The following is a 16,104-nucleotide window of genomic DNA, read 5'->3' on the forward strand; positions in this document are numbered from 1 at the left end:
AAGAGAGGGGGAAGATACAGGAGAGAGAGTAAGAGAGAGGGGGGATACAGGAGAGAGAGAAAGATAGAGGGGGAGATACAGGAGAGAGAGAAAGAGAGAGGGTGGGAAATACAGGAGAGAGAAAGAGAGAGGGGGAGATACAGGAGAGAGAAAAGAGAGGGGGAGATACAGGAGAGAGAGAAAGAGAGAGGGGGAGATACAGGAGAGAGAGAAAGAGAGAGGGAGATACAGGAGAGAGAAAGAGAGAGGGAGATACAGGAGAGAGAGAAGAGAGAGAGGGGGAGATACAGGAGAGAGAGAAAGAGAGAGGGGGAGATACAGGAGAGAGAGAAAGAGAGAGGGGGAGATAAAGGAGAGAGAGAAAGAGAGAGGGGGAGATACAGGAGAGAGAGAAAGAGAGAGGGGAGATACAGGAGAGAGAGAAAGAGAGAGGGGGAGATACAGGAGAGAGAGAAAGAGAGAGGGGGAGATACAGGAGAGAGAGAAAGAGAGAGGGGGAGATACAGGAGAGAGAGAAAGAGAGAGGGGGAGATACAGGAGAGAGAGAAAGAGAGAGAGGGGGAGATACAGGAGAGAGAAAGAGAGAGGGGAGATACAGGAGAGAGAGAAAGAGAGAGGGGGAGATAAAGGAGAGAGAGAAAGAGAGAGGGGGAGATACAGGAGAGAGAGAAAGAGAGAGGGGGAGATACAGGAGAGAGAGAAAGAGAGAGGGGGAGATACAGGAGAGAGAGAAAGAGAGAGGGGGAGATACAGGAGAGAGAAAGAAAGAGGGTGGGAAATACAGGAGAGAGAAAGAGAGAGGGGGAGATACAGGAGAGAGAGAAAAGAGAGGGGGAGATACAGGAGAGAGAGAAAGAGAGAGGGGGAGATACAGGAGAGAGAGAAAGAGAGAGGGGGAGATACAAGAGAGAGAAAGAAAGAGGGGGAGATACAGGAGAGAGAAAGAGAGAGGGGGAGATACAGGAGAGAGAAAGAGAGAGGGGGAGATACAGGAGAGAGAGAAAGAGAGGGGGAGATACAAGAGAGAGAAAGAGAGAGGGGGAGATACAAGAGAGAGAAAGAAAGAGGGTGGGAAATACAGAGAGAGAAAGAGAGAGGGGGAGATACAGGAGAGAGAGAAAGAGAGAGGGGGAGATACAAGAGAGAGAAAGAAAGAGGGTGGGAAATACAGGAGAGAGAAAGAGAGAGGGGGAGATACAGGAGAGAGAAAGAGAGAGGGGGAGATACATAAGAGAGAGAAAGAGAGAGGGGGAGATACAGGAGAGAGAAAGAAAGAGGGTGGGAAATACAGGAGAGAGAAAGAGAGAGGGGGAGATACATAAGAGAGAGAAAGAGAGGGGGAGAGATACAGGAGAGAGAAAGAAAGAGGGGGAGATACAGGAGAGAGAAGGAGAGAATTATGCAGGATAGGAGGGAGATGGAGAGGGAGACAAAATAAGAGCATAAGAACAGGGGAGGGAGAGAGGGAGGGAGTGAGGGAGTGAGGGAGGGAGTGAGGGAGTGAGGGAGGGAGGGAGGGAGGGAGGGAGGGAGGGCCTCTATTAGACAGAGAAGAATCTCCCTCCAACCGAGGAAAACTTTGCAGGGGAGGGGGCAGGGTACCCCTCCTCTCCTGTCCTCTACCCCTAGTCTCACCATGTGAGAGGTGACCAATCACAGTGTGTGTGTGTGTGTGTGTGTGTGTGTGTGTGTGTGTGTGTGTGTATGTGTGTGTGTGTGTGTGTGTGTGTGTGTGTGTGTGTGTGTGTGTGTGTAGTGTGTGAGAGAGAGAGTGCGTGTGTGCGTGCATACATTCACAGTCCAGCCGGGTTACTATGCAAGAAGGGGTGGAGCCTCGATACAAGGCTGGCACAGAAGGAGGGAGGGAAAGCGGGAGGGAGGGAGAGAGAGGGAAGGAGAGAGAGTGTAATAGATAGAGGGAGGGGGGGTATGATGACAGCTGAGAGAGGGATGCGAGATTGTGTGTGTGTGAGGGCGAGAGAAAGAGAGAGAGCGGAAAGAGAGCTGAGGAGAAGAGAGTGCTGAGATCCTCTGTGTGTCAGTGGAAGCTGCTTCTGTCTCTCTGGATTTTAGCAGAGGCTGCCTCTGCCTCTGGTAGGGAGGAGAGAGAAGTAGAAAGAGAGAACAAGGGAGAAACAGAGAGCGCGAAGGAGGGAGAGCGAGATAGAGAGCGTGATCTTTCTCTCGATCTCTGCTGGAGCACAAGGATCTATGCTGAATACTTCGTCACTCTTTCTCCTCCTCTTCCTCTCGTTCACCGGACTCCTCTTTAGAACAGAGGGAAACCTCAGACTTGGCGCTCATCCGTTGCCGTGGCAATGGGCTGTCGGCTCTCAGGGCCGTGGTTCGGCGATGGATTGGGGGTTAGTGTGCACCCTACTAAATCTGTGTGTGAGTGTGTGTGCATGCTAGTGTGTGTGTGCATGCTTTGTGCGTGCGTACTGTATGTGCATCTATGTGGGTGTGTGGCGTATCTGTGTAGATGGGATATAGAGTTAGGGTTGTGGTGATGTGTGGGTGTCATGTACATGATCAAGGAAATGGGGAATAATGGAACAGAATACACACCATGACATGATGCCTGCTGCCTGCTGTGTGTGTGTGTGTGTGTGTGTGTGTGTGTGTGTGTGTGTGTGTGTGTGTGTGTGTGTGTGTGTGTGTGTGTGTGTGTGTGTGTGTGTGTACGCTTGCATATGTGTATGCAAGCATGTGGGTGTGTGAGAATACAGAATAAGAGTTAGATGGGCGTGTATCTTATTATAAGAGAAATGTCATATGTGTGAAAGAGTTGTTCTATTTTCTAGAATGATTGTGTCTACAGAAAGATTGCGTATATCGTGTCTGTTCTGCTGTCTCTGTTCCAGCAACATTCAGCTCTGTGTATTATAGTGAGGCTCTGTGATGGGGGAATTTGAGGTTTTGTGTGTGTGTGCATGTGTACATGACAGTGAGTGTGGGTACAACAGTGGGTGCCTGACAGTGTGTGTGTCTCTGTGCGTGTGTGTGGCAGCCTCTTGTGACCAGCGTTGATGATTACAAGCAGTGACAGCCTTGCCCATCCAACACCACTGAGAGCTGTGACGCTCCCCCTCTCTCTATCTCGCTGGCTTTCTCTCTCCCCTCTCCTCCTTCCTCTCTTTCACTCTTTCCCTCCTCTTTTTCTCAATCCTCTCCCCTCTCTCCCCTCCTGTCTCTCACGTTCTCTCTCTTCACTTATCCTATTTAACTTACATTTATCCCTCTCCATATTTCCATCTCTACTCTTCATCCTCTCCTCTACCCTCTTCTCTTCTCCTCTCTTTTCCTGCCCTCTCTCTTCCTCTCCTCACCCCCTCCATCTGCCGTGGGGTGATGCGTACACTCTACAACATTTCCTGTTGCTTTTACAGTAACATACAGGCAGTCAGTTGCCTGTAAGTTACCGTAAAAAAAGGTAGTATATTACCATACTGTATTTTACAGTATCCAATAATGTTACTGTAATATTTTGTACTGTTGTTTTTACTGTAATTTACAGACAACCGGCTTCCTGTACGTTACTGTAAAACAACAGTACAGTGCATTCCTGTAATATTTTTGCAGTAATTGTAATGAATTAATGGACAAATTCATTATTTTTATTTATTTATTTATTTCACCTTTATTTAACCAGGTAGGCTAGTTGAGAGCAAGTTCTCATTTGCAACTGTGACCTGGCCAAGATAAAGCATAGCAGTGTGAACAGACAACAACACAGAATTACACATGGAATAAACAATAAACAATTGAGGGGAGAAGGGGTTTGTATTTTACACTATTTTACCGTAATGTTTGGGATTGGTGCAAGCAGATTGGTTGCTAGTTAATGTTTTCAATAAATTGGGACTAGAGGGCAAAACAGACGAAATGACATGGCAAATACTCAACCATTAACTTGTTGGGGCACTACTACTGTACCACATAGCAGTTAAAGGTGCACGATGCAGAAATCGCTCCACCATTTCCTGTTTGCTAAAATTCTAATAGGTCGCCTAATTTCAGTTTATGTGACAAAACAGACAAGTATAGTATAGAGAATCATTGTACCATTTAAACAGCTGTGAAATATATTTTCCAAAATCCAAAATATTGTATTTTCAGCTTTTTTAGCTGGTGTTCAAAACCAAAGTAAAAGACTCAAAATTTAAGAATGGTGCACATGGGAAAAAATATATATTTTATTTTTCCGTTATTTTACCAGGTAAATTGACTGAGAACACGTTCTCATTTGCATCAACTACCTGGGGAATAGTTACAGGGGAGAGGAGGGGGATGAATGAGCCAATTGTAAACTGGGGATTATTAGGTGACCGTGATGGTTTGAGGGCCAGATTGGGAATTTAGCTAGGACACCGGGGTTAACACCCCTACTCTTACAATAAGTGCCATGGGATCTTTAATAACCTCAGAGAGTCAGGACACCCGATTAGTGCACATAGAATAGATCTACTGCTTCTTAGACTTGCTTTCAATGGGAATGACAGATCTATAACTCACAATTCTATGTCAATTTGGTCAGGTCCCTCAAAAAGTTACATATTACAGGTTCAAATTGGTACAGCACTCTCACTAACGGTTAGCACAAATGTAGCCTCTTACAAGGCACGCCTCAAAATATGTGAATGAGAATAAAAAACAATACCACGCAACAACTAGTGATCAAAAGGCTTTTGGCGCTCCAAAATACAGTACGCTAATGTATTCTGTGGGGTGAAATTCGAAAATAAAGCAATTCTTTATCTGCCCACAACATTTTCCCACAATGCACCATCATTTACAATATGGTGTTGTATAACCCTTGACAGTATTTTACTGTTAATAAATGTACAACTTTACTGTCTAAATCACAGTTTTCCATTTAAGTGTAATATTCAGTATAATTCATTTGTAAATCATATAAATGTTGTACACACCTTGTTTGGTTGATTCACTTCAGACCTTGATGTCGCTCCAGCCGATCACTCAGAGTTACCAATTGCTAATACCACAATGCTGTGTGGTTACAGTAATGTACTGTTAAACCAAAGTTTCTTCAGGATTTTTCATGATCATTAACTGTTTACGCCTAATATCACCCAGAGTGCATTGCCATTTACAGCAATTTACCGTAAATAATGAATATGGTACTTTACAGTTAGTGTTATTGTATAGTACTGTAAAAACAACAAGATTGTTTTGCAGTGCAGTCTCCTGACTCTTCACCCACAGAGCTTCTCTGTACAGATGGCATTTTGTATCAGTGCACATGGCCCGCAGTAAAAGGCCACCATAATCCTGCCATTGTGTGTGAGAGTGTGTGTGGACAGTGGACTGCATGGATAAAACCATTAAATTACATCTCTCTAGCTTTGTGAAATGTGTATGTTTGTGTGTGTTCATGTGTATGCGTGTGTGTGTGTTACAGCATGCCTCAGATAAGGCTGGATGTGTGCTTGGCTGGGTGTCTCCTCGTGGGGTTAGCATGTCAGGAAAATCGCTCCAGATCATGTCGACACACAGATGCACAAACAAGCTCTAACTCATATACACAACCACAAACACACACGATTCAATTGTAAACGCAACACATTTTGCCGTTACACTCACAGAGACAGACGACACGCTCACACACAGTGCTTTCTCTGCAACCTTCACAGTAAATCAATTTATTGCACTCTCTCTCTCTCTCATTCTATTTCTCTTTCTCCCTCTCTTTACTCTCTCTCTCTCTGTCTCTGTAGCTGTGTGTACTGTAGTAGGTGATGAGTCGTGTTAGTGATGTACTGTAGTTAAGAGATGCTGTGTACAACTGTGTCACTCTGGTTAGGTTATGGTGTTGTTGGCTCGCGGCTCTAGTGTCATGGCTCTGGTGCTATGCTTGGAATCGGGAGTGATTCATTGCAGAAGCCAGATATTGAATTCCAAAGGTTTTGTTTGTCCTCTTGGGTTGGAACACTGATATGCTCTTAGTTCTCATCTTTGCATCCCCTCCCTTGATCTGTATTTGTGTTTGTATTTATTATGGTTCCCCATTACTTCCTGCCAAGGCAGCAGCTACACTTCCTGGGGTCCAGCAAAATTAAGGCAGTTATACATTTTTTTTGAAACCTTACAATACATTCACAACATATTAAGTGTGTGCCCTCAGGCCCCTACTCTACTACCACATAGCTACAACACAAAATCAATGTGTACACGTGTGTATAGTGCATGTGTTATCGTGTGTTTGTAAGCATGTGTCTGTGCCTGTGTTTGTGTTGCTTCACAGTCCCCGCTGTTCCTTGACCTCTCTGAACCACCCATCCCGGATCCGGTATAATTGTCATCAGCAACGCTGAATAGCATAGCGCCACAGTCAAATAATATTACTAGAAAATATTCATATTCTTGAAATCACAAGTGCAATATTGCAAAACACAGTTTAGCCTTTTGTTAATCCGCCTGTCGTCTCAGATTTTGAAATTATGCTTTACAGCGAAAGCAATACAAGCGTTTGTGTAAGTTTATCGATCGCTCGACAAAACAATAAGTACACTTAGCATCAGGTAACTTGGTCACAAAAATCAGAAAAGCAATCAAATTAATCGTTTACCTTTGATGATCTTCGGATGTTTTCACTCACGAGACTCCCAGTTAGACAACAAATGTTCCTTTTGTTCCATAAAGATATTTTTTATTTCCAAATACCTCCGTTAGTTTGGTGCGTTATGCCCAGGAATCCACCGGAAGGAGCGTTCACGACAACGCAGACAAAAATTCCAAATTATATCCATATTGTCTACAGAAACATGTCAGACGTTTTTTATAATTAATCCTCGGGGTGTTTTTCAAATATCTATTTGATAATATATCAACCGGGACAGTTGGCTTTTCACTAGGACCGGGAGTAACAATGGCCGCCTTTCTCTTTTGCACACAATTCACTCAGAGCCCCCACCTATCCACTTACGCAATGTGGTCGTTCACGCTCATTCTTCAAAATAAAAGCCTGAAACTATGTCTGAAGACTGTTGACACCTTGAAGAAGCGATAGGAAAAGGAATCTGGTTGATATCCCTTTAAATGGAGCAATGGGAGGCTATGGAACATGGAGTTTTCAAAATAGAAGCCACTTCCTGGTTAGATTTTTCTCAGGGTTTCGCCTGCAATATCAGTTCTGTTCTACTCACAGACAATATTTTGACCGTTTTGGAAACTTTAGAGTGTTTCTATCCTAATCTGTCAATTATATACATATTCTAGCATCTGGTCCTGAGAAATAGGCCGTTTACTTTGAGAACGTTATTTTTCCAAACATAAAAATAGTGCCCCCCTCATGAGTTACTTGATGTGGAATAGAGTTCCATGTAGTCATGGCTCTATGTAGTACTGTGCTCCTCCCATAGTCTGTTCTGGACTTGGGGTCTGTGAAGAGACCTCTGGTGGCATGTCTTGTGGGGTATGCATGGGTGTCCGAGCTGTATGCCAGTAGTTCAAACAGGCAGCTCGGTGCATTCAACATATCAATACCTCTCAGAAATACAAGTAGTGATGAAGTGCTCTACAGAGTAGATGAGTGAACTCTGAACCCCCACAATATGTAGCCTAGTGCACTATATGGGGAATAGGGTGTCATGTGTCTCTTTGTGTTTCCTCACAGGTCAGTGGGCGGGATCTGAGTCAACTGACCAAACGGGATCTTTCCCACCTGAGCAAACGTGATGCTCTTAGAATCCTGGCTGCCTATGAGCAGCCAATCACATTGCAGATCAAGAGCCAGCGTGGGAGGGGTTATGGACTACAGGACTGCAGCACGCAGACTGAGAGACACTGGGAGCCTCTCACCCTGCCCCCCCACCTGGCCTTGCGCAGTCTGGGTGTCACAGCAGCCGGAACCATGCCCAGGGTCAACCCTGCCTACCAGGACAGGTACAGTCACAGATAGACACACACTCACACACACACACACACACACACACACACACACACTTCAAATGTCTATAAAAATTCACTAATATCTTCCTCCACTAATTGTTAGATTTGATGACTGCATATCTCTCTCTTCTCTTATTCTCTCTCTTCTATCTTCCTTTCTCTCTCAGACACTACTGCAGCCACATGAGTCTGCCTCGTGATCACCGTGACAACGGGAGATATGAGTATCTACCTACCGCTCCACAAGACATAGAGGAGTTGGATCCACTTGGTTACCAGGTGACTGACTGACTGACTGACACACACACACACACGCCTACATATCTGTACATATCTACCTCAAGTACTCCAGTATCCCTGCACATTGTAAATGTGGTACTGTAACTGACCCTGTATATATAGCTTCCTCTCTTATTTCTTATTTCAAAACTATGAAATAACACATATGGAATCATGTAGTAACCAAAAAAGTGTTAAACAAATCAAAATGTATGTTACATTTGAGATTCTTCGAAGTAGCCAACCTTTGCCTCGACGACAGCTTTGCACACTCTTTGAGAGTCGATTGAGAGAATGCCAAGAGTTTTTGCTCAACACTTTTTTGGTTACTACACGATTCCATATGTGCTATTTCATAGTTTTAATGTCTTCACTATTATTCTACAATGTAGAAAATAGTCCAAATAAAGAAAACCCTGGAAGGAGTAGGTGTGTCCAAACTTTTGACTGGTACTGTAGGTGTTTCGTTAGTCATACGATATTGATATCGATTACTGCCCTGTTTTGTAGAGTTTGAAAGGGAAGCATTTCACTGTAGTTGTGCATGTAAAACTTGAAACACACACACTCACACAGACACTTGGACAAACTGTCCCCTAGTAGTAGGATAGTAGTAGTAGTAGTAGTAGATACTACTACCTAGTAGTAGGATAGTAGTAGTAGTAGTAGTAGATACTACTACCTAGTAGTAGTAGGCGTAATGTTATAAAGCTTTTCCTTTGGTTTTGTATGAACAACAATCACTTGATGTTGTCAGCCAATGCCATACCCTATGATTAAGACTGCGGTACGTGGGTACTGTCTGTGATTGGACCACCATTCATCACTCAGTACCTGTCGTAGAGACAATCAATCAGCAGTGTTCAATCCTGCACCTCACTCATTCTTGTGACTGGTATAACTTCCTGTGTTGTAGAAAGGTGATTAGAATTCGGCAAGATAATTAGCCCATTGTACTGTATGGTACAGTACATGTGATGAAAGGAGCTAGACCTACAGAATACTGTCTGTGTTGTTCTGCAAGTCCATTGAGAGGATACTATCTGTTGAAGAAAACGAACCCGGGGACTAGTGGGAAGCTCGTGGATTTAGTAGTGGGTTGTATGGTTCTGGAGGTGAGAGTGTACACAGCACTATTTGAACAAGGATACATATAATGAAAAACAGATACGGAACTAGAGGAGGTTCAGAGCTTACTTCTCCGGGGTGTGTGTGTGTGTGTGTGTGTGTGTGTGTGTGTGTGTGTGTGTGTGTGTGTGTGGGTGGGGGGGAGGGGGAATGAAACTGCAAACATTGGGATAGCCTTTTTGTTTGAATAGGGCCCCAGCTCTTCCAATGAGTTGCGTGTCAACCAGGCCAACATGCAGAAGAGCAATTCCAGCCGTCTGGTCCATATTGCATCCCTCTTGAAGGAAACGCACCCTTAAGAGTTCGCTGATCAAGGCTTTGACGCATTTTTTAACATTTTTAATAAAGGCCCTTTTATTTTCCAGAGCGGCTGACTATGTACCAGAGTGTAGATCAGGGCTGTACAACGGTGCATTTTTTCAAAATAGAGCAGCTTCCCTCAGCCAACCCAGTCTGGAATTATTCATGCTGCTGACAAGCATTAGGGACCTGAGATGGAACTATAGACACATGTGAGCGCACACGCAGGATTGCTCAGGCACAAACAGTCAGTGGGCTTTGCCACTGTATACATAGAAGAATAACCAAATCGAAAACCTGATCCGATTTACATCTAAATCATCGACACGTTTGTCATCAAGCACATACAAACACACCACATACAGTATATACCCAAACACACTCAGCGAAAAACGCACACACCCGCGTGCACAGGCTCGCACAACCATAAACAGCGCTCACGTGTTCAGCGGGCGGAATGTGAGCTGCGCCTCATGAAATCCCCTTGGAGAATGGAAGGATGCTCAGCTTAGGATACAGAGGGGAAAAACACACTCTCCTCTCTCCCATCTACAAACATACTCGTTTACAGTCTACAGCACACGCTGATGCAGATACTGCTGCCAGACACAACCTACAGTTCAGTGCAGTAAATCTGTATTGCAAACCTACAGCATGCAATTGACTTGCATTAACGCCCACACTTAATAATCAGGACTTTTGATAACAAAGGGATATTTAGGGGGGATTTTTTTTGAGAGGCTTGCTTGCTCCAATACAATTATATTTGAAAATGGAAATGACATAACCAAAGTTCTCTAATTAGCTTTATCAAAAAATCAGATGCTTGTTCATTCACGTAAGCACACATTATTCATAGTTGGTTCAACATTGATTAACCGCTGGCTCTCTCACCCCCCTCTCTCCCTCTCTGGGGACCTCTCTCTCTCTAAGGACCTGGAGCTGGCCAGTCGTGTTCCGAGGGATCAGAGCTGTCTGATTGGCTGCTGCAACAACCTAGAAGAGCCCAGCAGTTACCACAGCCAGGTGTGTGTATGTATGTGTGTGTGTGTGCTTGAGTGTGTGTGGGTGGGTGGGTGTTCATGTCTGTGTGTATGTGCTGTATAGCTGCATACTGTGTGTGTGACTGTGTGCTATCGCTAACCTCTCTCTCTCTCTCTCTCTCCCCCTCCCTCCCTCCCTCCCTCCCTCCCTCCCCCTCCCTCCCTCCCTCCCTCCCTCCCTCCCTCCCTCCCCTCCCTCCTTCCTTCAGACTGAGGATGAGGACTATATGTTGGAGAAACCTCTGGGCTACCTGCCTCTCCACCATGAGCTGGACAGCGGCCTGGGCTGGACCGACGGTAGCCTGCACCAGGGAGACCTTTCTGGGCTGGAGACAGAGGAGGGGGGTCTGGAGGAATGTCAGCCCAGGGGAGGGGGCCTGGCGGTCAGTGGAGGAGGGGGTGGAGGTGGGGGGTCTCCATCCTCTGAGTCCTTCATCTCGTCTGAGCTGAGTGACTCGGGGTTCTACAGCGTGAGCACGGGAGAGTTCCGCCGCTTCCAGAGGCTGTTAGAGAAGCGCATGTGCCTGTACAAAGCTCGTCTCCACCACCAGAGGGAGGTGTGCGAGCGAGAGCGCCGCGACAGCTGCCAGAAGAACCACAGAGAGCTGCTTGAAGCCATCCCTGAGGCACTGACCATGCAGCCCCAGCCCTCCTGCTCTATGCCTGGCCTGGCCGCTCCATCCATGGGCCCCCCACCCCACGGACTCTTCAGGTAGGGGTTTATCACCAGACAATGATCATTATGATTGTCTTCATTTTCCATTATAACGTGATCCATAGCCATCCATCTTCAAAGTTTCCTCAGTCCAGTGTTGAACGATGATAATGCATGTTGTTCGTCACTGTTTCATCGCATTTAAAACTCCTGTTGCCCTCTGTATCTTCAGGGTGTCGTCCGTCCAGTTCCGGAAGGCGGATCGTCCCTGTCTGAGCAGACACAGCTCAAGCAGCGGGTCCCTATTCAACCCTCACCACGCCCCTGCGCCCCTCTCTGCCCACGCGCCTGTCCTCTCCACCTGCAGTACCCCCTCCGGCCACCGCAGGCCGCCACCTCCACTGCAGCATCAGGGCTCCAGCTCAATGGGGCAGCTGCGGAGAAGCAGAACCCTGCACCACCGTGGCCCACCCCAGGAGCGTGTCAGACGGGCCAGTCACCCGTCATCCCCCTCCTATGCCACCCTGGAGCATTGTGGGGTAGCGCCACCTAGTGGCCTGGAGCTGGGCCTGCCTGAAGAGGGAGAATCAGAACTGGTCCTCACACACCCAGCAGGATTGGCCCTCTCACCCCAGCAACATGCAACCTCTCTGGGGGAACACAGAGGAGCTGTGCCCTTACCAAGGGGACATTACTGCGACAATAGTGGAGGTCGTGATCAGCTGGTTAACGACAGGAGGCAGCAGGAGAGGAGCTTTATGTCAGAGATACCAGTGCGGGAGAGGGAGCAAGAGAGAGAAAGAGAAAGAGAAAGGGAGCGTGAGAGGGAGCGTGAAAGAGAGCGAGAAAGAGAAAGAGAGCGAGAAAGAGAAAGGGAGCGTGAGAGGGAGCGAGAAAGAGAACGAGAGAAAGAAAGAGAGCGGGAAAGACAAAGAGAAAGAGAGGTGCGCCGCTTCAGCACCCTCAGCCACCCTCCCCAGACATCCATGGACATCCATGAGACATGGCCTAAACCGGCCAATCGGCTGGCCCACCAGGGGTCAGGGGGTGGTGGGGGCCTCTACAGCACACTGGAGGGCCACACTGGGGTCGGGGCTGGGGTCGGTGGAGGGTCCAGGAAGTGCCCCAATCCTAACCCCAACCCGACCCCCAACACTAACTCCAACCATCCTAACCCGAGAGCTGTGAGGAACCAGATTCTTCGAGACCGGGCGTCGCAGCTGGCGGACGAGCGCAGCGGGATGAGTACGGATGAGGAGAGTCAGGAGGTGATGAGGGGGAGGTACTGGAGCCGCACAGAGAGACGGGAGCACCTCCTACTGGCCCGCGAGCAGAAACAGCACCAACAGCAGGCCCGAGGGCAACAGGCTTACACAAGGCCAGGAGCCAATGGAGGATCAGGTTCTCTGAGAGAGGCAGGCGTCAACACTAGAGGAGGAGCTATGGGAGGAGGAGGGAGAGGAGTTATTCAAGAGGAAGAGGCTATGTCTGGAGGGGGCGGGTCTTTGGGAGATGGCCGGTGCAACACGGTGCTGGAGCTCAGCCAAAGGAAGTTGAGTCGTCTGCAGAACAGGAAGCTGTTAGATGATTGGACGACGGTGGAGGAGCTGCTGACTCATGGGACGAGGCTGGGTACCCGAGATGAGATGTCTCTCTGTCCCAGCTCACTACTGACTGTCACTACTGTATAGGGTGTGTGTGTGTGTGTGTGTGTGTGTGCGTGCGTGTGTGTACATGCGTGTTTTCCACTGTAAAGCACCACGGACAATAGCTTTGTGTGTGTGTGTGTGTGTGTGTGTGTGTGTGTGTATGTCAGTGCATGACCTTCTTACTAACTGAATATTGTAACACACTGCAAGTGTGTGCCTGTTACAATCTGTGAGTCTGTGTGAGAGGAGCGGTATGTGTGTGTGTGTGTGTGTGTGTGTGTGTCTGCACCATGTCTGGCTGCCTCATGCTCATGGGGTTTGAAAAACAGTTTTCTAAAACACAATAGAGAGAAATAGTAATGGCGTCTTTTTGTAGGCACTAACTCCGCCATGGTTCGTTGAACAAAGCCGATGAGGAAAATGAATGGCGTTTTTGTAGGGGTTTTGGATAAATGCCGAAAATAAGGTCTGTGTGGAAACGCTGGCTTAGGAGATCTTATACATTTTGTTCTGTGAGAATCTTCATCACCTAATGCCACTTTTTGTGAATTTTGTTGTTATAAAAAAACATAAATCACATAATTCATAAAGGTCACGTTAACTGACTGCTATTATCTCATTCGGTATTTGTTCCAAAACTCTTTCCCCATTCACTTTTCCCATCGGGATGGATGAACGAACCAGAGGTAACTTATTTCCGGGTTTGAAGACTACAAGCTGGCGAGCTCTATACAGTATCATGTCATTTTGTTGCTCTTATCTTTGGGTCATTTTTTAATGTAAAAAAAAAAAAAAAACGCTGACTGGTGACATTGATGAAACATTGACTTTTACACCTCAACTAAAAACGTGACTGAGATTTCTAAAAAGCAATACGGCACCGTAAGAGAATCCGCCAGAACAACGCTCGCTGGACATGAGATAAGATGTCATCCGACACCGATGCCACAGCACAGCAAGCGTAGCACTGTGTGTTCATTGATAACCACCCCGCTCAATGGACGTGTTTTTGACATTGAGATCCAGTTTACAGTCTTTTGGGGTAGGGTGTTGCAGTGGGAGATGTTTGTACCAGTACCTGATGTGATTGTGCTCAACCCGCCTGGTACCCTTGATTCCGCAACAACCAACCCAACCCTCTCCACCCTATCGTTGGCTTGACGTTTACGTGACCCGTTTCCAGGGATCGATACTGTAGAGTAGATAGATGGAGTAAGCTGACGCTGAGGCTGGCCAGAGGTTAATGGTAAATAGTTGTGGTACTTGGAGGCCTCTGCAGGTTAGGAGTCAATTAGGCCCACGAAAGAGGCTGGTGTTTTTACAGTTAACCCACAGAACATTGACTGTACAGGGAAGGGACACTGTCCAGTGGAATGACTGTAGAATGATCTATTGCTGTTGTTAATTAGATCACAAAGCATTCATGGAAGATTACGAATGAAATTGTTTTGTCGTAGTGGTGTAGAGCCTTTCCAGATATAACACTCACAATCCATGTAAACAAACAAACTTTTTTTTTTTAATTTAAAAAAAAAAAATCATTTGAAAAGAGTCTGGCTTTATTAATGGTTTGAAAGGAGCGGACCAGGATTCTGTATATTGGTCTTAGCTGGCTATGTATAGCCTTGTTCCTTCTGTGTTATTTTCTTCTGTACATATTCATTATGGAACGTACCGTACAAGGCTAGGGTACAGGGTCGACAATGGGGTGTTAGGCTCTAGTTGCCGAGGGCCACAATGTCTGTAAAATTGTATTTCTCCCTTGATTGATAAGACAGATGGGGGTCAGATGTATAATAAAAATAATACAATTTTTAAAAAGGCTTTATGTCAGGGTTATGCAGACTTATGTCAGGGTTATGCAGACTTATGTCAGGGTTATGCAGACTTATGTCAGGGTTATGCAGACTTATGTCAGGGCTATGCAGGATTATGTCAGGGCTATGCAGCCCTGTTAACTCAAGGTTCACTGTGGTAGGTACTACTCACACTGTCATTGATAACTTAATGTAATAATAATAGGTGTGATTTGCTTTGTGATTAGTGTCGTCAGCACTCGTCATTAGTCGCACATGGCGCTACAGGATGGCGCTACAGGATCACACACCTTAATGCAGTGAGTGTGTTTCTCACACACTCTCACACCGCGTGTGGTTCTTACACACACACACACACACAGCAAGAAAGACTCACACCTGCCTGGTGCGTGAGCTGAGAGAGGCAGAGGAAGAGGGAAATGGAAGATAGAGGGAGAGGGAAATAAATACTGAGAGAGAGAATGAGGGAGGGATGGAGAGAGGGAGCGTGATGGATTCGTCGCTCTCTCCTCGAGGTGTTCGACGTCACTCGGCATGACTCAAATGCTCAGAATAATGGATGAAAAACGACAGGATTTATTCCCTCCATCCCCTCCTCTATTTCTCTCTATATATACTGTATGGTGAGGATTATTAAGGCTGAAAATAGCCTTCCTTTCCTGTGAGAAGTGAAATCGCACAGGAGAGACGCTTGGGGTGGAGGGGGGGACTTGTGATTTAAAGTGGTGCACACCTCTGGTTCCTCTCCCTATTCTCACTATACTGTTTCCCCTCGGACAGGGCTCCAAACGTCTCCCACACCGTAGCGTCTGCGCAACTCTTTGGTTCTGCTCGTTTTCACTTTTCAGAAGACTCTTTTTGGGGGCAGGATGATGATGTACATGTGGTTGTAATAAAGAGATTTTAATTAGCTACTAAAACCCACCCAGTGTTTGAATTGTTGATTCCACAATGTGATCAGACGAGTGCATTTAGCTCCACCTTGCCTTCCATACAGAGCCTCCTTACCTATTCCTTCCCGATTTTCCTCCAGCCATTTTGTAAACCTGTTTTATTATGAAGTCTTTTCCACATCCATTTACATGTGGTCCTCCACTCTGAGCTGTCCTACCTGATCTGAAGAGACCAGAGCGCAATATGGCCTTCGGTTCCACCTGTCAACTTCTTTCCCATCCGTGTGTGCATAACTAAAAGGACACAAGTAGAGGGATCCCACTCCTCTAAACTGACCCATTCCACCCCATCAATAGGGTCATTGTTGATCCTCTGGGTCCTCCGAAAGTTCATGTCACGTTGACAACAGGCTAACGAACCAGTTTTGA

The 16,104-nt window shown here is 46.4% G+C and overlaps 1 protein-coding gene across 1 annotated transcript; it reads left to right on the top strand.

Annotated features, from left to right (window-relative positions):
* The first annotated feature begins 1,958 nt into the window (after positions 1 to 1,958).
* On the top strand, positions 1,959 to 15,706 carry LOC121840666. The gene is made up of 6 exons (XM_042305255.1): positions 1,959 to 2,363; positions 7,637 to 7,905; positions 8,079 to 8,190; positions 10,552 to 10,644; positions 10,871 to 11,373; positions 11,549 to 15,706. Exons 1-6 carry the CDS (start codon positions 2,319 to 2,321, stop codon positions 13,005 to 13,007), a joined length of 2,481 nt encoding a protein of 826 aa, XP_042161189.1. The 5' UTR covers positions 1,959 to 2,318; the 3' UTR covers positions 13,008 to 15,706.
* The last annotated feature ends 398 nt before the right edge of the window (positions 15,707 to 16,104 follow it).

The sequence above is a fragment of the Oncorhynchus tshawytscha genome, linkage group LG02, assembly GCF_018296145.1.
Source record: "Oncorhynchus tshawytscha isolate Ot180627B linkage group LG02, Otsh_v2.0, whole genome shotgun sequence".
Lineage (NCBI taxonomy): Eukaryota > Metazoa > Chordata > Actinopteri > Salmoniformes > Salmonidae > Oncorhynchus > Oncorhynchus tshawytscha.